This window comes from Lutra lutra, chromosome 18 (genome assembly GCF_902655055.1).
Source record: "Lutra lutra chromosome 18, mLutLut1.2, whole genome shotgun sequence".
NCBI classification, from domain to species: Eukaryota; Metazoa; Chordata; class Mammalia; order Carnivora; family Mustelidae; genus Lutra; species Lutra lutra.
Window position 1 is genome coordinate 16,136,219 of NC_062295.1, and position 23,686 is coordinate 16,159,904.

Below are 23,686 nucleotides of genomic sequence, written 5' to 3' on the forward strand. Positions count from 1 at the left end.
TCAATTGGGTCCCGAGGACACCTGGAGGACCACCAAGATAATAGAAATCATAGAAGTAATTAACATTTATTGAGGGCTTACTAGGAAGTAGGCAGTGTTTTAAGACCTTTATGCACTTATTTCATTCCCCCAATATGATGAGGAAGATACAAATGTATTATTATTCCTGTTTACATGTAAGGAAACGGGAGACAAAGTAAGTATCTTGTCCAGCTAATAAATGACAAAATTGCAACTTGGACCCAGTTCTGCCTAAAAAGCTCTTCTCAGGGCACCTGGGTGGCTCAGTGGGTTAAAGCCTCTGCCTTCAGCTCAGGTCATGATCCCAGGGTCCTGGGATCAAGCCCCGTATCGGGCTCTCTGCTCAGTGGGGAGCCTGCTTCCTCCTCTCTCTCTCTTTGCCTGCCTCTCTGCCTACTTGTGATCTCTCTCTCTGTCAAATAAATAAAATCTTAAAAAAAAAATTAAAAATTAAAATTAAAAAGCTCTTCTCCATCACATCTAGTGAGTCTCTCAGGTCGTCTATGTACAGTTGTGAAAGTTATACACTGCATAACTCTAAAAAGTACAATTCACAGTGTAGTTCACAAAAACTGCATTTCCCCGACTTGCGGAGTGCACAACCTGCACAACTGTTCCTGGTGACCCTGGACTTTGATTTATTCTCTATTACTTGAAAGTGCTCTCTCTAGGATTAAATGACATAACTGTGTGAAGCACTTGGCATAATACTTGGCCCATAGGAAAGACTCAGAGATTAGTAGTTTTTAAAAAATTCCTTGTTAATTACAGAGGCTAACAAAGTGTCTGTTTTTCTAATTCTAAAAGCCTACAGCTGCCCTGTCCAATATGGAGCCATCAGCTTCTTGTGGCTATTGAGAACTTGAAATGTGATTAGCCCAAACTGAGATGTGCTCTAAGTGTAAAAGCATACCACATTTCAAGGATTTAGTATGAAATATGTGGGAGAACACATTAACATTTTTACACTGATTACCTATTGAATAATAATATTTTGAATATGTTTGGTTAAATAAAATATATTCATAAAATTTATTTCACCTGTTTGTGCCTTTTTTTTTTAATGTCGCTACAAGAAACTCTAAAATTAGACATATGGCTCATATCATTTCCATTGGGCAACACTGTCCTAGAGAGCCAGCTTTGGTACACATCAGTGTGGTTTCCTCTTAAGGTCAAATGTCACCCTGTTCATCTTGTTTTAAACCACAGTAACAACCGCTTTGCTGATATTTGTGCCCTAACCCAAGGGACTAGCCCTTCCTTCTTAAGTTCTGGGAAATGATCAGAGACCACAGCACAGCCACCCCCACACCCCATGTCCCCGGAAGATCCATCCTGTAGCCTTAAGAACTAGAGGTGGTTTAACCTTCAGAGTCCCCTGCCACAGCCAGAATCGGTGCATATAGATCTCCTGAGTTAGGCATCGGGGCAGAGAATGGCTTCCCCAGGCTGGTGGCTAAAAATGGGGTGGCATGTGGTTTGACCTACAGTGCAGGCAGGAAGGGCTCTCTGTGTATTTGGTGATTTCTCTCCTTTCTGAGCTCACTTTTAATTGTTCAGGCCCTTGGGTTTCCACTTTAGGGGCTCATTACTCTGGGGCCCCCACCCTGGGTCTAATACTCTGCTCTTATCTACAGTTTACTAATCCCTTTAACCTGATATCCCTTGCCCCATTTCCCCCAGTCAAACAGACCTAGATTGCAATTCCCTCTCTCACCACTTAACTAGCCTTGTGACAATTTACTCTCTCTAAGCCTCAGTTTTAAAATCTGTGAAATGAGACAATGATAGTCCCTGCTTCAAAGGGCTTTTGGGAGGATAAAATGAGGGAATCCACACAAAGTATATAACACAGAACCTAGTTCATTGTTGGTGTTCAAGATGTTTGAGCTATTACTGTTATGCTTTTTAATTCTCTAGTTTTTCCAATCTGTCCATCTAAGTGATCTGTAAATGAGAATTATGAATGTCTAGGAATGGTTGGGATTTTTTAAAGTGCCCACATGTGAGAAGAGCATCATTACAGGGAAAGCACCAAGCCGAGGAGTTTCCTGGGATGGTTGTTTAAAGGCACCACTGACGAGGGCACTTTCTGTAGTGTCATCTCATGGAGAGAACCCAGCATTACCAAAGGCAACTTGTCTATCCAATCTCCCCAGCCCTCCAAACGGGTGAACGTTCTAGTCGGGCTAGGTCCATGGGGAGAGGCACACTAGGTGCACCTTTAAGTGGGAGCACTTCTGCTGGGGCAAGGCAAGACCAGAAGTCTGCTCAGATGAACCCTCCCTTGTCCTCCTTGACACCCTTTGCTTAGGTGTTGCATTTCAAGACTTCCTGGGAAATTAAAAGCAGTTCCCTTTAACAGAAAACTTCAGAATCTCTCATGTATCAAGATCTCTGTATTCCCAGAGAGATCAAAACGCTCCTAGCTCAGACTTCATTCTCTGAAAGGTAATGGGTGTGCTGTCAAATTGGGTCCTTCCAGATACTCGACCTCAGACATGTGCGTGGCTCCCAGAGAGGAATTCCAGGCCAAATCATAGAGAAAACTGCCTACGGAGAGCCAGTCTCATCTCCACCTCCACACAGAGCAACTTCTCAGTAGAGGACATTTCAAGGCCATTGCTAGCCCTCGAACGTGGTGATTATTTTAGAAACACAGCGAGTTTTCTTTTTTCTGCTTAGTGTTCACACCGCACTTATCACCCTCACACTTGGTTGCTTATAAAAGTCCCAACTATTTTTAGGGAGAATATTTATTATTCTCATTTATAGATTCAAAGGGCTGAAAGAAGAGTGAAATGTTATTTCTGAACATAGCCTGTTGGACAGTGAGGCTCTACAGTAGAGTCAGCCCAAGCAGAAACCATCTGGCGCTGTCAGGGGGCCCCCAGAAAAGGTGTGGCTCTCCCTTTTGTGGGTCCTAGGTCAAAGGACAAATCAAGGTCCCTCCCACTAGAATTCAGTGCCCTTATCGCCCTTTAGGACCCTGAGCAGCCATTTGCTGAGGAAGGTAGATAAGGAAAGACTTTGTGGTCACTGGCTGGACCATAGTTAACCATCAGCAACAGGGTCCCCAAAGAAAAGGGTCAACCTGTTCATGTGAAGAGGCAGGCATTTCTGCCTGTTCCCTTCCTCTTTCCATTACTTCCCCTTTAGCCTCAAGTAGAATCTCCCCTTCAGAAAGGAGAAGCTTGACCCAGTATTGGTTCCTGTCTTCCAAAGGGCTACCAGGACTAGGTATAGGTTGGGTATGGATTGGGCTGGGTAGGGGGTGACAGGGACCTGTTGCCAGTGCCGCTCCTTCATTCCTGGATTGCAGGAGATGCTGAGGATAGGGATGTGCTGTTTGAATTTATCAATCTTGACTTTCACATTCTCAGCTAACCGTCTGGGTGCGGGTACATCAGCTAGGGTCTTGGTCAGTTTATATATCGTTCTCCACATGTTCCCTATTTCCTCGGAGATCTCCTCAGCATTCAGTAAGAAGAGGGGTCCTGAAATAGAAAACATGGGATGAGGGAAGGGTCAGGCCCACCAAGTGGAGGTTAGTCCTGTGTACTTTTAATCCCTGAAGTTAGAATGGTACCTATGGTATGGATATTGGAACAGGCACAGGCTTTGGAGTTGGGTCTGGATCTGAAACCTTTCCTTAGCTGATAAAACCCTAGGGGTGTTTTCCCGGAACTTTTCTAAGCCTCAACAGTGTCACCTATGACACAGGGGTGATAACGGACAGCCTGGCAGGTGATCGTGAACATTAAGTAAGCTAAGTGGCAAACACAATGCCTGGCATGTAATGCAAGGGCAGTTAGGGAATCAACTGTTAGCGGTGGTTACAGATGCTGTTATAGAAGCAGTAAAGATGCCCCACAAATCCTGTGAAATACTGACGAGCGGGGGGTGGGGGAGTTCTTTGTACAGCTCTGGCAATTTTTCTGTAAGCTTGAAATTATCTTAAGATAATTTTTTTTAAGATTTTTTTTTTTATTTGACAGATCACAAGTAGGCAGAGAGGCAGGCAGAGAGAGACAGGAGGAGGAGGCAGGCTCCCTGCTGAGCGGAGAGCCCGATGCGGGACTCGATCCCAGGACCCTGAGATCATGACCTGAGCCGAAGGCAGAGGCTTTAACCACTGAGCCACCCAGGCGCCCCTCTTAAGGTAATTTTTAAAAAACAATGACCCCTCATTTAAAAAAAGTACTCTAAAATATTAATTTCCTTCTCCTCCTTTTCTTCATAGGGATCTTCTAGCATGTGGGTTTCCATAGTCAGTCAAAATCCTTCCATGCTGCTGCTTTCTTCCCCTTGGGCATTTCAAATCAGCATTAACTCTTGCATCATGATGTTGCAAATTGATTCAGAAACACTTTTCTTTCATGGCTACTGAGACTAAATAAAGCCTTGTTGATTTCCCATGCTTCATCGGCCTGACGTTTTTGAGGTGAGTGATCAAAATTTAAAACTTTTTGAAAAGAAAAAAAGAAATGTATGTAGTGTCTGGGCAATACATAAAAATAATAATACACCATGTCCAATTTGGGTTTTTCATGGGAATGCAAGGCTGGCTTCATATTTGAAAAAATCAAACAATGGAATAAACTATATTAACAGCCTAAAAAAAGAAAATCACATGACAATATCAAATGATGCGGAAAAAGCATTTGACACAATTCAGTATCCATTCCTGATAAAAACCTCTAAACCGACTAAGGATAGAAAGGAGATTACTCAGCTTGATAAAGGGCATCTATGAAAAGCCTATACTAACTACCTTTATACCTTTGTATACTGGAAATACGCACAGCTCTTTACACATCAATCATACCACAAACCAAACCCAAATAAAACAAATCCCTAACAGTTAATGGTGAAAGATGGAATACTTTTTCCCTAAGATCAGGAACAGGGCAAAGATTTTCACTCTCATAACTCCTAATCAACATCATACTTAAAGTCCTAGTCAGTACAATGAGGCATGAGAAAGAAATCGGAGGCATACAGATTGGAAAAGAAGAAATAAAATGTCTTAGTTTTCCTGACTGTTTATATGGATGATCCAAGAAAAATCTAAAGAAGAGCAATAATGTGGCACCTGAGCCTCGGACTCTTGATTTCTGCTCAGGCCATGACCTGGAGGTCATGGGATTGAGCCCCGTGTTGGGCTCTTCTCTCAGCAGGGAGTCTGTTTGAGGATTCTCTCTCCCTCTCTCTCTCTGTTCATCCCTGCACTCACATGTGCATGCTCTCTATCTCAAATAAATATTTTTAAAAAGCAAAGGACAGCAATAACAAAATCTTTGCAAGGGAACAAACACATTGTAACAGAAATGAGAAGACATCTGAAGGCTCCATTAGTAGACTGGACACAGCTGAGGAAAGAATCTTTGAGCTTGAGGATATATTATCAGAAACTTCCAAAATTAAAGCAAAAATAAGATGGGGAAAAATGGAACAGAATGACTAAGAACTATGGGATAACTACAAAATGTACAACACACAAGGAAATACCAGAAGGAGAATAAAGAGAAAGAACAAAGAAAATATCTGAAGCAATGACTGAGAATTTCCTGCAAATTAATGTCAGATACCAAACCGCAGATCCAGGATAAATGCCAAAAACCGCATCTAAACATACTATATTCAAACTGTGGGAAATCAAAGTTAAAGAGGAAAACTTGAAAAAAGCCAGAGGGAGGGGAGAAAAGCACCATAACTTTAGAGGAGCAAAGATAAGCCATTACATTCCCCTTCTCCTCAGAAACCACACAAACAAGAAGAGAGTAGGGGCACCTGGATGGTCTGCCTTCAGCTCAGGTCATGATCCCAGGGTCCTGGGATCCAGCCCCATGTTGGGCTCCCTGCTCAGTGGGAAGCCTGTTTCTCCCTCTCCCACTCCCCCTGCTCGTGTTCCCTCTCCCACTCTCTCTCTCTGTCAAATAAATAAGTAAAATCTTAAAAAAAAAAAAAGAGAGTGGAATGAAATTAAAGTATTGGGAGAAAAAACCCACCAACCTTAAAATTCTCTATCCTGGGAAATTATCCTTCTAAAGTGAAGGAGCAAGAAATACTTTCTCAGACAAACAAACTGAGGGAATTTGTTGCCAGGGGACCTACCTTGCAAGAAATGTTAAAAGAAGTTCTTGAAAGAAGGAAAAGGATTTGTCAGAAACTCAGACTTAGGTGAGGAAAGGAACAGCATTAGAGATACTTTAATTTTTCTTATTCTTAGCTGATCTAACAGTAACAGTTTGTTCAAAATAATAATAGCAACAATATATTTGATGATTACAGTTTATATACAGATGAAATAAATACCAGAAATGACACAACAGATGGAAGGGAGGAATTAGGGATGCTTTACTATTACAAGACATTTTTGAAATAAAGTTATATATAAACCTTAAATAGAGTCCAGCAATCTACTCCTGGGCATTTACCCCAGAGGAATGAAAACTTAATGTCAACATGAAAACTCATGTATGAATGTTTACAGCAGCTATATTCATGACAGCCTAAAACTGGAGACAACCCAAATATCCACCAATGGGGCAATGGGTAAAAAAACTGGTATATCCATACGATGGAATACTATCCAGCATAAAAGGGAAGGACTGATCCTTATAACCAATAACTGGGATGGATTTCTAAGTAGTATGCTGTGTGAAGCAAGCACTGTCAAAAAGTTATACACTATATCATTCCATTTGTATAACAATCTCAAAAAGAGGAAACCATTGTAACAATGAAATGCCCAACAATGCCAGGCATTCTGGCTGGGGGTAGAGTGTGACTACAAAGTGGGCAGTACAAGGAATTTTACTGAAGTGATGAAACTTCTGCCTTCTGATTGTGGTGAATCTATATATGTGTTAACATCTAGAGAACTGTATGCCAAAAATGTCATTTCTGCTGTGTATGAATTTAAAATTAAAAAATTAAATGCAAAACAATTTTTAATACAATATTGCTTTCTAATAAAAAGACCTGGTAAAGTACAAAACATTTCCCTAACACCATAAAAATTTTGTATCTCAAACCAAAAAAAGCAGCATGTTTAAAGGTGACACTCTGCAAGAGCTCCCATTAAAATAAAGAATAAGACGAGGGTGTCCATTAGTACCACTATTTATTTTGGAAGTGCTAGTCGCCCCTGGCTGGCTCAGTCAGTAGAGCATATGGAAGTGCTAGTCAACACAGAAGAGTGAATTTAAAAAGGGGTATACGAACAAATAAATAAGGTAAAATAATATAATTGCATAGATATGGCTGATTACTTGGGAAAATTAAGAGTGCTAGTGAAGGGGCGCCTGGGTGGCTCAGTGGGTTAAGCCACTGCCTTCGGCTCAGGTCATGATCTCAGGGTCCTGGGATCGAGTCCCGCGTCGGGCTCTCTGCTCAGTGGGGAGACTGCTTCCCTTCCTCTCTCTCTGCCTGCCTCTCTGCCTACTTGTGATCTCTGTCTGTCAAATAAATAAATAAAATCTTAAAAAAAAAGATTAAAAAAAAAAAAGAGTGCTAGTGAAGAGGGCATGTATTGCATGGAGTGCTGGGTGTGGTGCATAAGCAATGAATCTTGGAACACTGAAAAAATAAAATAAATTAAAAAAAGAAATAATACAAAAAAGGCATTAGTGAAAATGAAAATTTTTTAAAAGAAAAAGAAAATTTAAATATCAAATCAGCAAAAAATAAATAAATAAAATAAATTGGCAAAAACCGTTTTCAAAGCTATTACTCCCAGATTTGTTAAGGGTGTCAAGAATGGGTACTCTTAGGTATTGCTAGAAGGGCAATAAATTAAAACATAACTTTTCTAGGGACGCCTGGGTGGCTCAGTTGGTTAAGCAGCTGCCTTCAGCTCGGGTCATGATCCCGGTATCCTGGGATCGAGTCCCACATCGGGCTCCTTGCTTGGCAGGGAGCCTGCTTCTCCCTCTGCCTCTGCCTGCCACTCTGTCTGCCTGTGCTCACTCTCACTCCTCTCTCTCTGACAAATAAATTAAAAAAAAAATCTAAAAAAAAAACATAACTTTTCTAGAAGATAGTTAATAACAACAAAAAGTTTTTAAAATCCTGATTATTTTCATCCCATGATCTTTGATCTAGCCATTTCACTTTTCAGGAATTTACCCTAAGAAAACTATCATAATTATACTCATTACACTGGTGACAAAGATGTTCACCACAGTTGTGCTTATTGTAACACTCAAGTGGTGGAAAAAAACTTCAGGCTCAGCTTTACAGGTCTCAAGAGTTGGTCCTCTGCTCATATACACTCTCCCCAGGAGACATCATTCATGGCTTTTAATTGTAATCTACACTCAATTATTCCCCAATATAAGTTTCCCCCCAAACATATAACTTAACTTCAGGCCGATATCCTCATATTCCCATTGGGTGTTTGCAGACACCTTGAAGTTGGTATATTCAAGCTGATGGGTCTTTTTTCCTAACAAATTTGTCACTTCTCTTATTCAGTGATGGCAATATCCACCAAATTACCTGGGCCAATAATCTGAAAGTCATCCTAGGTTCTTCCTTTTCCCTCCCTGACACCTGCCCCGTATCAGATCAGTCATTAAGTCCTGTTGACTCTACCCCTCCCTCCCCCTGCTCCGCTGCGTCCAACCTCCCCTTCTTTCTAGCCTCCAGGATCTAGAGAAAAAAGTAGTTTAGAGATGGATGTCTCTGGCACTCTGGTCCTTCTTGCAACAGCACAGTGATGGAAATGCTATCTTATTATTCCCCCCTCTCTACAATCCATGGTCCTGGGCGGCTTCCTCTTCTGTTATACCCTGGCAACAGGTCTGGCTCTTCAATCCCCACTTTCCATCATTATCACATCAGAAAAATTTGATTGTGTGGCTGCATTAAACCAGACTATAAGAATATGATAAAAAAAATCTAGCTTAAATCTGAAGTCTAAACCCTATTCTAGAACAGGCTGGGTTGGACCCATTGCCTCAGCAGCCACCATATCCCAGTAGACTGAGCCCGAGCATACCATACCGTTCATCCACTCCTCTGACTTGATGCTAAACTCGTATGTCGTCAGCCACAGCTGCTCATAAGGCACTTTGTTGCTGATCAAGGCTTGCAGGAGAGGGAAGGTACTCTTCTCCTTTTCCAACAGTTCTTCCTCCTTATTGATCAACTGCAGGGCAAAAGGGTTGCTCTTTATTGGGTGAGTGGTTTTCTGAACCCTAGAAGCCCCCATGGCAAAATCCTCGGTGCTTTGAAAACCAAGTTGAGGAAGATGGTCATTCATTTGGAGAGCGAGAGAGGAAAACAAGACATGGACTCAAGTCAGAAAGTCCCTCTGCTACCTCTGAGGGCTGTGATTGCTAAGATCTAGCAGGATGAAGCTCTAGGATAATTTTCTACTTGCTCCATCATCTTTAATCCTCCTCTACCATATCCATATCCCCATTTTTGCAATGTTCATATATGTACTTTAGCTGTTTAAATGATGCTGCCCCTTCTTATGTTGACTTGCCTCAAAGATAAGAACTTTAATGGTTAAAGAACTTACTAGTTAACCTTCAGAGCAATTTACTCAGCTTCTCCAAGCCTTAGTTCTCCTATTTTAAACAGGGATAAATGGGGACAATAACAGTACCTACCCCAAAGGTTTGTTAGGGGTATTTAGGGATATATCACACAAGAGGCCCTTTGTACATTGCTGAGCACATAATAAATACTCAGTGTATGTGAGCAATTATTCTATTGTCATTTCTTCTTTGTGTACCCAATGACTAACAAAAAAGCTGGTATAATGTAGGGTTGTAGGAAAACGTAGTTGAAAGCACCAATGAAAGAACTGGTCAATTCGCCCATCGACACTATCCACCTGACAGGTGATGTTAGGAAAACACAAAATCAAGAAGCAGAACCAACAGGGCAGGACAGTCATAAGTCTCCAACCCCAGACCCCAAGATCCCAAACCTCAAATTCCATCAGGGCTTGATCTAGGTTCTTTGAAAGCTCGCTAAGCTTTTCAACATTGTTCTTCATTTCTTCTGTGCTCATCACTTCACGCTTCCTAAACCCATCCAGTTCCTTGTTGTAGCTTTCAAGTTTCACCTCAAATTCTGAGCACCTAAAAGCAAAGGACAGACCAATCATATTTGGACTTTCCACTTTTGATATTCAAAATATCAGCAATTGTTCACCCATATTCAAGCCTGGGGAGAATCTGATCTTCTGATCTTCTATATATCATATAGACTAATATATATATATATATATTACTTAAAATCCTACTTCCCAGAGATGTCTGCTGTGACCCTATTGATGATTAAACATTTCCTCATATTTACCTGTATGGGTAAATATATATATGTGTGTATATATGAAATCTATATAATACTTACCCTATACAAAATGCATATATACACATGCTATTCAGTCATTCATTAGGTATTTATTATTAAGGGCTTGATACATTCCAAGGACTGGTCTAGGCATCAGGGATACATTTGTGATATATGTTATTAAGCTCTCTATCCTTATGGAGCTTGTATTTTAGTGTGGGGAGACCTAGATAAGAAACACATGGATTAATGGATGGGTAGGTGTGTGGATGGATGGATGGATAAATTTATATATAGATAAAGATAAAATGGGATATTCCTGATAAGCATAAAGGCTCTGAAGAAAATAAAACAGGGCAGAGGGCCTAGTGGAAGGAAACAGAGGGCTACTTTGGCTAGAATGATCAGGGAAGAAATTTTAGCAACAAAGCAAGTCGCACAATTACTTCTCCCTTTTTCTAACAGAGTAGAATATATTACACAGTGTTAAGTTGTAATTGCTTAGCACATAGTAGTTTCTAAAGTACTTTCATATCCATAATGTGTATATATATATATATATATATATATATGTATATATATATATATATTTCATACAACAGTACAGTCATCAGTAAATAGTGGGCACTCAGGTTGAGTAAATGAGTTTTATTTGTGGGACTACCTGGATTCTAAGGGAGGATAATTTAGGGATTTAAAAATGGTAGGCCGGGGCGCCTGGGTGGCTCAGTGGGTTAAGCCGCTGCCTTCGGCTCAGGTCATGATCTCGGAGTCCTGGGATCGAGCCCTGCATCGGGCTCTCTGCTCTCTCGGGGAGCCTGCTTCCTCCTCTCTCTCTGCCTGCCTCTCTGCCTGCTTGTGATCTCTCTGTCAAAAAAAAAAAAAAAAAAAAAAAAAAAAAAAGGTAGGCCAGAATTCTGGCATGAAATGGAATTCACTCCAATGTTCAAAGAGAGTGTTTTTTTTTTTTAAGACTATTTATTTATTTGCCAGAGAGAGAGAGAGAGAGAGAATAAGAGCGAGCACAGGCAGGCAGAGTGGCAGCAGAGGCAGAAGCAGGCTCCCCCCCAAGCAAGGAGCCTGATGTGGGACTCGATCCCAGGACGCTGGGATCATGACCTGAGCTGAAGGCAGCTGCTTAACCAACTGAGCCACCCAGGTGTCCCCAAAGAGAGCGTTTTTAATGAAGGGACTACCTACACAGGTAAGATATGGGTAGCCTCAGAAGGAAGCTATCATGACCCATAGGGCCAAGAGAACAGTGGGAACTGAAACCACCGAGAAGCAAGAATTATCATCCAGGAGGGATGAAGCTCCTACCTGAGCACCAGGGCCAAACAGGAAGGGAGAGGGGAAAAGGTGATCACTGTCCAAACTCCTGAGGGCTCTCCACTGGGGAAACCCTGCCTGGATCCAAGAGTCAAGGGAGCCAGTGGCTTGGGGTGTTGGTCAACCAGGCACTGTGTAGATAGAGGAGGAAGAGGTCCAAGAAGGAATTGGGTGGGGTGTGGTGGGGGACAGCAAGTTGAGAATAGTGTTGAAGCCAAAAATTAATGTGGGCTTATAAAATAGGTCAAGTTTCTTAGAGAGGGAATGGGGTTGGTTTCACAGAAGATGAATGAATAAATGAATACTTCTCAGCCCCCCTCACATGCCATTCTCAGGATTAATGCAAAAATGATGGATGTGAGGTTTAAATGTTCACCAAAGAGAAGGCTGAGCCCAGGGCTTTGGGTTATTCTTGGAGCTCCTCCAGTGCTGAATGAATCTGCTGTGGAGAGCCTAGGAACAAGCTGGGCCATCAGTGAGAGTCACCCCTCCAAGAGGGGATGGCCAGTACCCTTCTCCTCTCATCATAAGTGCCAGTACTCATTTCTCCCAGGGCCTCTCCTCACTCCTCTGAACTTTAACAGCACTTACTGCCTCTAAGCAGTCTTGCAGCACTGTTCCAAAAGTATGCTTGCAAGGTCGTGGTTTAGAAGTGAAGCATTTTTTTTTCTCCCCAAAGAAGTTATTACCCAAAGGATGAAGGAAGTAGACAGATTTTGAATGCCTACCAGGTGCTGGGTACCACTCAGGCACAATCTCAGGTCATCTCATTTCGACCTTCTGCACAATAACAACCTCTTATGGGAAATTGGAAGGGGAGGTGAACCATGAGAGACTATGGACTCTGAAAAACAATCTGAGGGTTTTGAAGCGGCGGGGGGTGGGAGGTTGGAGGAACCAGGTGGTGGGTATTGGAGAGGGCACGGATTGCCTGGAGCATTGGGTGTGGTGCAAAAACAATGAATACTGTTACGCTGAAAATAAATTTAAAAAATTAAGAAAAAAAAAGAAAAAAGAAAAAAATAATAATCTCTTATATAATGTGGGATGATTTGAGATGGGCTCTGTTATCCCATTTTCTGGATGAGGATACGGAAGCTCAAAAAGATGAAGAAAAACTTGTTCCTGTTCATCTAACCTACAGATCAGTTCCATGGTGGGGGCTCTTCATAAGGGGACATGGGGTAAATGGGAATGCTGTACTTTCTTAATTTTCCTGTGAATTTAAAACTGTCCCAAGAAATGAAGTCTATTAATTAAAAAATATCAGTAGCATCCATTTGGCCTAAAGTTCTGGGTAGAGAGAGAGAAGAAGGCTGCTGGAAGAAAAAAAATTGTGTGCACGCAATTGTACACACACATTTTTGTTGTTGTTACTGTTTTTTCTAGATGGCAGACCTAGGCCATATTCTGAAGGCGGTGAATAAAGAGTTTTCTCCTTCAGCCCAAACTCCAATTCTGTGTAGAAATCCTGCTTTTATCCCTCCTGGCTTTTATCTACTCTTTTCCTTTCTTGTGAGTATTTGCTGGGATTATAGGACCTTAAAGCTGGGTGGGTCGGGGGTGTGTGGGGGGGAGTGTTCTCATTTGTGAAGGGGATAGTAATGGGAATGACTCCACAGTCATAAGCCAAGTGTCACAAGCTGGGACGGCCAGGTGTGCATGTGTGTCTTCCCCACCCACCTGGTACTTGGCCCTCTTCATTTGAACATTGTTTGATTTTTCAGTAGGTCTGTATTTTCTCTGCCACTGGACTGAAATCTTTATTTAGCAGCCAAACACACTTACATGTCCAGAATACAGCACAGCACGTAGTAAAAATCCATAATACTGGTTGTATTGACAAATAATGGATGAATAAATGATACGGCCACATGAGCACTGAACAAAACCAGCTGTCAAACAGGCCATTGCTCAGCCTCCTACCACGCCTGTATTATCCTCATCTTGCTGTCTCCCAGATCTTCGGTCTGCAGTGTAAGGCTGATGATTTTGCTATTATTATTGAGAAGCCATTATTCTGTGCCACTATTTTTGTCTTTTTCTCCCTGCACCGCCAAATTCCGGTTGTCCAAGGCAGGGAGGGAAGGCACTGGCAGGGTCACTATAGTGAAGCAGGCTTAAAGAGAACATCTCTCAGCGGGAAACAAAAGGAAATTCCCTCTCCACCAGTTGTCTTCAGCCTTCACCCACGCCTTGCCGTGGGGGCTCTGAGCAGAACCAGGAACTTGCAGCATGTTATCAAGCTGAGTATCGTTTCTGAAACAACCTCACACTCTCTCTGTACCTTTTAATGAGGTCCATCTCGGCCTGATCCCTCTTGTTAAGGAGCAAGTTTCGGCTGTTTTCAAAGATATCTTCAATCTGGTCTGGCCAGAGGAACAGAGTGCTGTTCAATTTGATATCCTCTTCTGCAAAACACATAGAGTCTGCTCTAGGACATTGCTCACCATAGGTCAGCATGCGGGGAATTAATTCGGCAGAACAAGAGGTTAACGGAAGTGGGTGAGGGGTTGGAAATGAAATACGGGGCCATTATGGATGAATGATAGCCAACATTTACTGAGCACTTTCCAAGTGCCAGGCTAGAAGGGCAAGAGCATCCTTGTTTTCACAGACGGGAAAACAAAATTGAGCCAGGTAGTCAAGCCAAGTAGTCACCGCTAGAGGGAAGCAGAGGCAATTTCAGACCCAGCCTAACCAACGCCGAATGTTCTAACCACTATACTCACTGCTTTCCCAGGCTGGGTCTGAGCAGGGTAGCCTTGGGCTCAAGTTCCGGTTCTTCTCTTTAAAAACTGTCACCTCTTCTGAGTCCCAGTCTCCCTTTTGGTTAAATGTCAGTAATAAAATCAGTGCCATATGCCCCACGCATCCCAAGGCTCTGGTCAGCTGAAATGTCCTAGGTTCCCTCTGTGCCCTTGCAAACTCAGGAAGCAGAGGTCCGGTGTGGGTTCACAAGGTCAAGGGCACAGCTCATGAATGTGCAGTTTAGGGCACTGTTTTCCACTCCCAGTCCCTATCTCTTCCTCCCATCATCCTTGCCCCCAAATACCATGAACACCAGGTAATTCACAGATATTTTGAGATGGAAGGAGGATCTGAAAACTTGGCTTGTGGAGAGTGTCGCAGTTTTTTCTTCAGAACCTGATCCTTACAAATCTCTACCAATAAGGCTTGCAGGGGCTCTGGCCATTTCTTTCCTTTTAAGATATGCAGGAGCATGAAGGGAAGTGCCCTGGCCTCTCCTCAAAGGCAGGACTGTATTAAGATTATAGATGAATGAAATCTATCCATTTATAAAAGGACTCTGCATTTAGAAGTGAATTTTTCAGAAACACCAGCCACAATATATCAAGACAGGCATCTAAGAACTCATCAAATCCCTAGATACTTCTTCTTGTGGTCTAACAATAAGATCCCCTTGGCTTGATTAGAATTCCTATGGATAAGAGCATGGAATTAGTGCCTCTAACATACCGGGGATGCTTGAAAAGCAGCTCTCCCAATATTGACATTGAAGTGGTAGGACTGCTAACTCCCCTTCCTAACTCCTTATCTCAAAAAATATAGATATACTTATATATTCACATATAAATCTTTAGGGGTTGGACTTACGGGGCAAGTCTGCATAGTCCATCAGAAACTCCAACCGCTCAATTGCATCTCGAAGTTGCCTCCTGAGTTTGAACACGGTGACATCACTGGATTTCTTTAAGAATTCAATGAGGGATACGAGCTCCTCTGTGTTGGCAGGAATCTCACTGACTTTGTCTGCGATGGTGTTGTACTGATTACAAATGCTACAGAGAGAGAAACAGCTACTATCACCAATATCCTCTAAAATTACTTTCTTATAAGATCCATTATGCTAAACAGGCATGATTCTTATTTGGAGACTAGAAAAATGGTTTCCAACTTTTCTCTACCTGCAGATCTGTGATGGGTAATATTCACACGCACGCTACTCTTCAAGCAAAAAAAAAACAAACCAAAAAACAGTAATAAAAGAAATAATATCTCATGGGTTTACTATGTGCCATGCCCCATTCTAATCATTGGATATAGATTAGCTCATGTAATCTCCACATCAGTTCTAAGGTGTAGGGACTATTATAACCAATATTTTGGGATGGAAGAAAGTGAGGCTGAGTCACTTTATCCAAAGCAACATGGTATGGAGGAGTCAGAGACAAGATGTGAACTTGGTTCAATCGATTCCAAAGCTTGTTCCCTTAACAAATGTACCATGGGTAGAACCCAGATTTAGACTACAACAATATGAACAGCACCACCACCACCAATAGCGGCTCCTTGACTTTTATGCTGAAGTAGAGCACTAAGTTAGTTGGTAATCACTACTCTTCAAAGTACGTCAGCAAACTTATCCTTGTGTGCTGGAGGTAGTTCCTGGATGGCAAAGAGAAACTGACATTCAGCCACCAGGACCACTAAAAGGACCACCAGAAAAGGATGCTACTCTAAGTATAATTCAAACGTGCTCTAATTTATGCAAAAACCAATGAGGAGGGACGCCTGGGGGGCTCAGTTGGTTAAGTGTCTGCCTTCAGCTTGGGTCATGATCCCAGGGTCCCTGCCAAGCAGGGAATCTGCTTTCCCTCCCTTTCTGTAGCTCCCCCTGTTTATGCTCTCTCTCTCCCCCACACTCTCTCAAATAAATAAATAAAATCTTAAAAAATGATGATTTTCATTCACATTTTAATTATAATTAGGAACAAATGATCTGCAATACATCCATTCCTAACAGAGTGGCCCTCAAGAAATGTTAGCAATAGCTACCACAGTTTTTGTCATTAGTAAATAATCATTACATGTTGACATTCACACATTATAGATAAAAAAATACATCAAAAACTAATGACATACTGTATGGTGACTAACATAACATAATTAAAAAAACTATTTCTCTCAGTATTTTCAGTCCTCAATATTCCTTTTTTTTTTTTTAAGATTTTATTTATTTATTTGACAGAGATCACAAATAGGCAGAGAGGCGGGGTGGGGGGGTGGGTGGAAGCAGGCTCCCTGCTGAGCAGGGAGTCTGATGCAGGGCCTGATCTCATGACCCTGGGATCCTGACCTGAGCTGAAGGCAGAGGCTTTAACTCACGGAGTCACTCAGGTGCCCCTATTTTTTTTTTAAATTTAATTGTAAGTGACACTCTATATTCCTCCTTAAAGTAAGGAGACGCCCCCATTGTGAAGCTAATTGTATGTATCGAACTGAAGAAAAAAATAATTAAACCATCTTTGCAGATGCTTCCAGGATTTTAGAAATGAATTTTTATACAATTTAGAAACTTTCTGCAGAGAAACATTACCTACTGCTCTACTACATGGTATTCTCCACTTCAGACCTAGAAGACATGTCTTCTAGGCACCTTTGTATTTTTAGCTGGATATCTTACTTGTCACCTTGGGCTGCCATAACAAAATATCACAGACTGGGTGGCCTAAACAACAGAAAATTATTTTCTCACAGTTATGGAGGCAGGGAAGTCCAAGGTCAAGGTACTGACTGATTTGGTTCCCGGTGAGGGCTTTCTTCCCTCCTTGCAGACAGCTGCCTTCTCACTGTGACCTCATGTGGTAGAGGGGGAAACAGCTCTGGTGTCTCTTCCTATTCTTATTAGGGCACTAGCCCTATTAGATTAGGGACCCATCCTTGTGACTTCATTTAACCTCATCATCTCCTCATAGGCCTTGGCTTCAAATGTAGTCACGCACTGGGCACTAGTGTTTTGCTGTAAACTGAATGCATGTGCATCCCCAAATTTTTAATGTTAAAACCTAATCCTCAGTGTAATGGTGTAATGGTGTAATGGTGTAATGGTCCCAGGTGGCCTCTGGGAGGTAAGTAGCTCATGAGAGCTTCCCCTCATAAAGGGGTTTAGAGCTTTTATAAGAGATACCCCCTCACTCACTTTTCCATGTGAGGACACAGTAAGAAGAGGACCATGTACATAGATCCAGGAAGCAGGCTTTCAATAGATACCAAATCTGTCGGAGACTTTATCTTGGACTTCATAGCCTCCAGAACTGAGACACATGAATGAATGAATGAATGTTTTGTTGAGAGAATGAATTTCTGTTGTTTATAAGCCATTCAGCCTATGGTAGTCTGTTGTAATATTCCAAACAGATTAAGACTGAATTCAACACATGAATTTGGAGGAGGGGACAGTTCAGTCCATTGCAGGTATGGTCACGTGATTGAGTTGCAGTCAGTCTGAAATGGGAAGCAGGGATGAGTATCACTTTTAGGGACAGCACATAAAACTGTCCTTGCATATCCCTTCACGCTCTTTCCTCCTTCCAACTGTCTAGTGTGTCAGCACTTAGAATGACCCTGAAAGCTACATGTTAAAGATGTAAAGTCACCATCTGCTTGAATTTCTGGGTGTACCATAGTAGGTCACCCCCACCAATCTGGAGCTACCCTGAGAAGAAAAAACTTCTATAGTGTTCAGTCATGACATCTTCATTCTATTTGTTATACCATCTAGCCTAGCCTAATACAGGTAGGTCCTCTCAGTCTGACAGACTCTTACCTGACGAGAATCCATCCTTCCTCCCTTTTGTATGAGAATTCAGAGGATAAATATTATGTGGCTACTAGTTATCAGCTTCTTGCAAAGGCCCAGAAGGGTGGTAGAAAACCACTACCTATTAAACTCTCCAAAAAGTCCTTGGTATGGGTCATTGATATCAGGCATCTGACCAACCCAACACTTTACCAATATCCAGGGATAAGGTGAGGACAGAAAACATTGCTTTCTACATAGACAGATGATGTTATTTAAAATCTAAAAGGCCAGAGGTCCCACAAGCACAGGGCTATTCTCTGGTGTAGAAGATAACACAAGGGAGACCAATTAATCCTGCATCAGTCTGTGGTCTCTCTCTATGTGTTGTCATTATTTGGGTAAGAGCTCTTACACTGAAGGAAACAAGCAGCTGGACCACAGGGATAACTTTATTTATCTCTATGCAGGTCCTTGAACTTTTCATCAGTATTTCAGGTCTCTGCTTTAGCAGCTTTAAACCAACGTACCTGCAGTGGGTATGAATGGCATGCCCACTTTCCCAACAGTGCACTCCAAAGTGCCCTCCCTGCCTTTATGTGCAGAGCACCCCCATTCTAGGGTGCACCTAGTCACTGGCAACAGAAAGGCACCCCACTCCCGGCAATGGCAGGACCACGAAGTGGCAAGGACAGGGTTTGGGATGAGAAGACTTCAATTCAAACCCACTTACTTGGGCAAGTAAGGTTTTCTTCCTGGGCCTCATTTTCTCCTCCATTCAGTAAGGGATCTTACTTGTATCTGTCTTACTTACTCTTGGGGTTGTTGAGAGAGTTCAGTGAGTCAGAGTCATTATTTATTTTTAAGGAAGAAAGAATCTTAGCCACCACCTTGGGGTTTCTGCATCCTTAGAAATCCTTGGGTTCACAAGGAGACTTTTATTTTTACTTACATCTAAAAGGCCTAATTACACACTTATTTTGATGAGGATGGATACACTGGCCAAAGTACCATGTTGCTTTGATTTAACATGAAAAAATGGACTACTGCTTACAAAATAAATTTTCTTTGATGCTCAAACTTCCCAAAGAAAGCATCCTACTAGTTTGAAGTATTTCTATTGTCCTGGTCCCAAACCTTAATTCTATAAGCAAAGACACTGAAGATCTAGTAGGTAAAGCCAGAGGACACACAACTAATATACAGAAGGTCTTAGATTCAAAACCAAATCTTCTGGCTCCTAAACCGGAACCTTACCATTTCATTACTCTGTGAGAAAGCTGAGTGTGGTGAGTGCGGTGGTTGACAGCAAGGACTCTGGGGTCAAAATAAACTAGGTGAAGCCCTGTATGTGCTACTTACTAACCTCTTGGAAGTCTCAGTTCCTTCATCAACATAATGGACAGATCAGTGAACAACCTTTTAGGGTTGTTCTAAATACTTGATTAGATCTATACTGTTCGTAATGCTTACACAGTGCCTGGACTATAACATGTGCTGGAAAAATGGTAACTTACTATTATCCAAAATTTGCTCATGAGTTTCTGAAATGTATTTTGTAAACTTAAGGTGCTACATAATGTTAAAATTCTCTCTCTCTCTACATTTATATATATATATATATATATATATATATATATATACACACACACACACACATATGTATATATGTAATAAGAATAATACAGCATATAACAATGTTAGTAGTGGTGATGCTTACTAAATCATCTTAGTCTATAGCTAAAAGCACTCTGAAGAAGAGAGCTAGAAAGACGTGGATTAATCATTTTGTAAGTTTCAAATAGTTCACCATGGTGTTTGGTTCAGTGCTGCCCAAAAGACCCACGTCAGCCTGGTGTCACACAGGCCGGGACTTTTTGAGGCAACTGGAAAGAGAGAAACCATTTTCCCCTCTGGATGGGAACCTGAGAGGATATAAGCCTGGAGCTTCTGGGCCCACAAACAGGACAGTGCCTGTTAGAGATGAAAGCTGAGTAGAGGAAGAGACGCTGCATCCTACCTGCAGGTTTGAGGGCCTGAAGCTAGCAATTCCCAAACTTTTCAATATGTGAGCTCCGAATTTCCTTTTTCATTTTAGCCAGTCTATATGAGCTTCTATCCCTTAGAAACCAAAATATCTTGACAAATATATAGTCACCAGTGAAATGAAGCTACCGCATAGAGCTTAAGATTGACTAACAGAATCCTCAGAGCTATATAGCAGACACCTGCACAGGAGTGATTCCAGGGGGAGCCAGTAAGCACCCTCTATCTCTGAATATATGCTAGATGGTCGGGGAGAGGGCCTCTGACCTCAGACAGCAAAGCCCATGGGGCAGCATCTCCCTGAAGATGTCTCCAAGAAAGCCAAGGCTGAAGGATCAGAGATGGACAGCTGCAGGAGGCCTCCCACCCTCCTGCTCCAAGCCCCATGTTCACCTTCTAGCCTGAACCTGAATTCCCTGCCACCCTCACTCTGGGGCAGAAACAACTTGAGCCAGAAGTTCTGTCTGGTCATGCTGGGAGGTGCAAGTTCTGGCCACATTTTCATTCTCCCGTTCACACCCCATGTTGTTGTTGTCTCTCTGTCCACAATAACAGTACCTGGTATTCATGTTCCGGTTTACATCCACTTGGAATTGGATCAGACGGTCTTTAAGATTTTGGGCTCGCTCACAGAGGTCATAATTTAGGCTCATGGTGTCAAGGCAGAACATGGCCAAAGGCACGGTAATGTGCATGGATGCAATTTCGTTTCTCCGCCTTTTTATGCTACGGATCCTCTGTAGAAAGGAGCACAGTTGGTAGCTTGATTTGCCTTTAGCCTCTGTGCACCTGACCCCAGCCCCTGCCCCACCAGCCAACCTAGTCCAATGCTGAGCACAACATATATACTAACAAACACACTGACTATGTCTTGGATTGTCTGCAGCACGTGTCACCAAGATAAAAAATATCAAATGGTATGTCCTACCACCACAAAATCCTCAATTTCATGGTTTTCTTTCAGGAACGCGGTGATGTTTTGTTCTGCCATGTTATCCAATAAGTCATCATACTTTTTGTAGACATTTAAGTATCTTCCATAATCGAAGAGCATAACATCAGACATGCAAATACGGGTCACCAAGTCAGATTAGGAAGAGTGGCAAATGAAGACATAAGATCACAAAAATTAGCCCAAGCCAGGAAAGGGAAACAGAATGTGGCAAAAAGTGTAGTGAACTGGGAATTCAGGCTGTTGGCTTCAAATTCCAATTTTGCCACTTGCTAGCTGCATGAACTTAGACAAGATATTTCTCTTTTCCAAAAATCAGTGTCTTTAGTTTTAAGTGGAAATGATGACACCGTGTAGTATTGTTTTAAGGCTTACCTATAATAATGTGCATATAAAGCATCTAGTACAATGCCTGATACACAGTAAATATGCAATAAACATTGGTTCCTATCCCTTCTTCCAGCTCTAAAATTCTATGTCTAAATTTTAAGATGAAAATTTGGAACTAACAAACCTAAAATCTATTGGATAAAATTAAGTTTTCCTCTCTTAAAAGATCACACAAAAATGGCTGCATAGATTTCTCACAAATTGGAGGTTGTATTTGGGATGCTGTGACTTTAAGTTTGAATTAGGGGCGCCTGGCTGGCTCGGTCTGTGGACCATGTGACTCTCGATCTTGTGGTCATGAGTTCAAGCCCCATGCTGGGCGTGGAGCCTACTTAAAATAATAAAAATAATAAGAAATAAAATAAAATAATAGTGAAATAAAATAAAGATGATAATGGAGTAAGCAGAATTAATTTTGTCAAGCCCAGGAGTTGGCCAATACTTCAGAGAGTCTAAAGCTGAGATATAATATGAGGACCAGTCAGTCCAAAAAAACAAAAAAACAGTGTGTTAGACTCCAAGAACAGGGAAAACAGAGGTTTCAGATAGATGTCTCCAAATCAAATTCATAAGGACAGAGATTCCAAATTGAGTCTATGATTTTCAGACCAGAAGTAGTTCTTAACTGGGGGTGATCTGACCACTCAGGGGACATTTGGCCATGTCTGGGGATGATTTGGGTTGTAATGACCATCACAGGAGGATCCTGCTGGCATCTAATAGGTATAGGTCAGGGATTCTGCTAAACATCCTATCATGGCACAACAGCTCCTCACAGTTCAGAGTTTTCTGGTCTAAAATGTTGACAGAGCCGCAGTCAAGAGCCATGTGTTCTGGTTTGACTGGGAGAGCCCAGATTTACACTTGTTGTCCCACAGCAATTGTTAATAAAGCCCTCTTCATTCTCAAAGTGTCTCCTTTTGCAAGCTGTATTGTACGAGCCCCTAAACTAGGGATAGCTCACATGAGCAACTGTGAGACATTTTACAGTACGACGATAAAAGAGCATTCAGATAACTTGTCCTCAATCCCCTTCCTTTAATTCCTAAATCCTCTGAAAACAGAAAGCTGCTTCAAAATTTTATTGGATGGCAAAAGCTGGCCTAAACCAATGTGAGGCTACTTGGGGGAATATTCATATTTTTCACTATAGAAGTATCAACATGTTTCATTAAGGGATGCTTCCTGAGATCCTACTGAAGCTGCATCATTGTATATGATATAATCATTATGTTACTTTTCTAAAATCCAGAAATTTCTAAAGGCCAAAACCTGTCTGGCCTCATAGTTTTCAGATAACAGAGGTGGACCTGTAAATTGAATTTGAATTCTGGCTCTCCTGTTTATTTGCAGTGTAATATTGGGAAAGATTCCTCATCTATAAAATGGGAATAAGCAGTAATACCATTGTAAGCATTGGATATTATTACTATGAATGTGTTTCTGATGTGTGGGAATAGTGACCATGTATTTGCTGACAAGCAAACCAATATGAAAATGGCTAAGTTACAAGTAAACAAACTTACTTGTGGGGGCCAACTTGATTTTTCTGATATACCTCAAAGGTTTGATCCACAAAATCAGAAACTAGTTTTTCTTCAGTATTCACAGTTCCAAGAATCAAGTTATAGCCTTTCAGCTCTGGGAACAGGATAGATTCCACCTAAAGAACAGAAACCACCTCTGATGTCACAGGACATCCACGAGATACAAGAAGGGAATGGCACCATAATGTAAAACCTTTTGCAGCAGACACATTTTCAGGGACACCAGATACATTTTCACTCTTTTTCCTTTTGGATAATGCCAGAACCATCCTCTATCTACTTTCTTCTCCCTGGTTTTGGGTTACTCATCTTTTCCTCATCCTTTCAAGTCTCTGGTCCATGAAGATTCACCCTGTGCCTCCAGTTAGGATGTTAGGTTTCCCTGCTTAAGGTTCACATTCTGAACTTTTTCCACTCAGCATAATCATAATTAAATAATGTGTAATGAGCTGCTCTGGGTTTGTCATGGGATTAAATACCATGAAGGCCTGGATCCTATCTGACTTTGTCAGTATTGTGAAGGGTTCAACAAGTGCT

General features: G+C 41.7%; 1 protein-coding gene across 2 annotated transcripts in view; it reads right to left on the minus strand.

The window, feature by feature from the left end:
- The window catches only part of DNAH3 (dynein axonemal heavy chain 3), a 175,063-nt gene that overhangs the window by 121,599 nt on the left and 29,778 nt on the right, over positions 1–23,686 (minus strand). For both annotated transcript variants that reach the window (XM_047714390.1, XM_047714392.1), the window contains 8 exons: positions 23,129–23,265; positions 21,189–21,294; positions 20,819–20,997; positions 15,289–15,473; positions 13,958–14,081; positions 9,974–10,127; positions 9,037–9,181; positions 3,310–3,521 (listed from right to left, as the gene is read on the minus strand). In XM_047714390.1, coding sequence (XP_047570346.1) covers positions 3,310–3,521; positions 9,037–9,181; positions 9,974–10,127; positions 13,958–14,081; positions 15,289–15,473; positions 20,819–20,997; positions 21,189–21,294; positions 23,129–23,265 — 1,242 coding nt within the window. The remainder of the gene's footprint in view (positions 1–3,309; positions 3,522–9,036; positions 9,182–9,973; positions 10,128–13,957; positions 14,082–15,288; positions 15,474–20,818; positions 20,998–21,188; positions 21,295–23,128; positions 23,266–23,686) is intronic.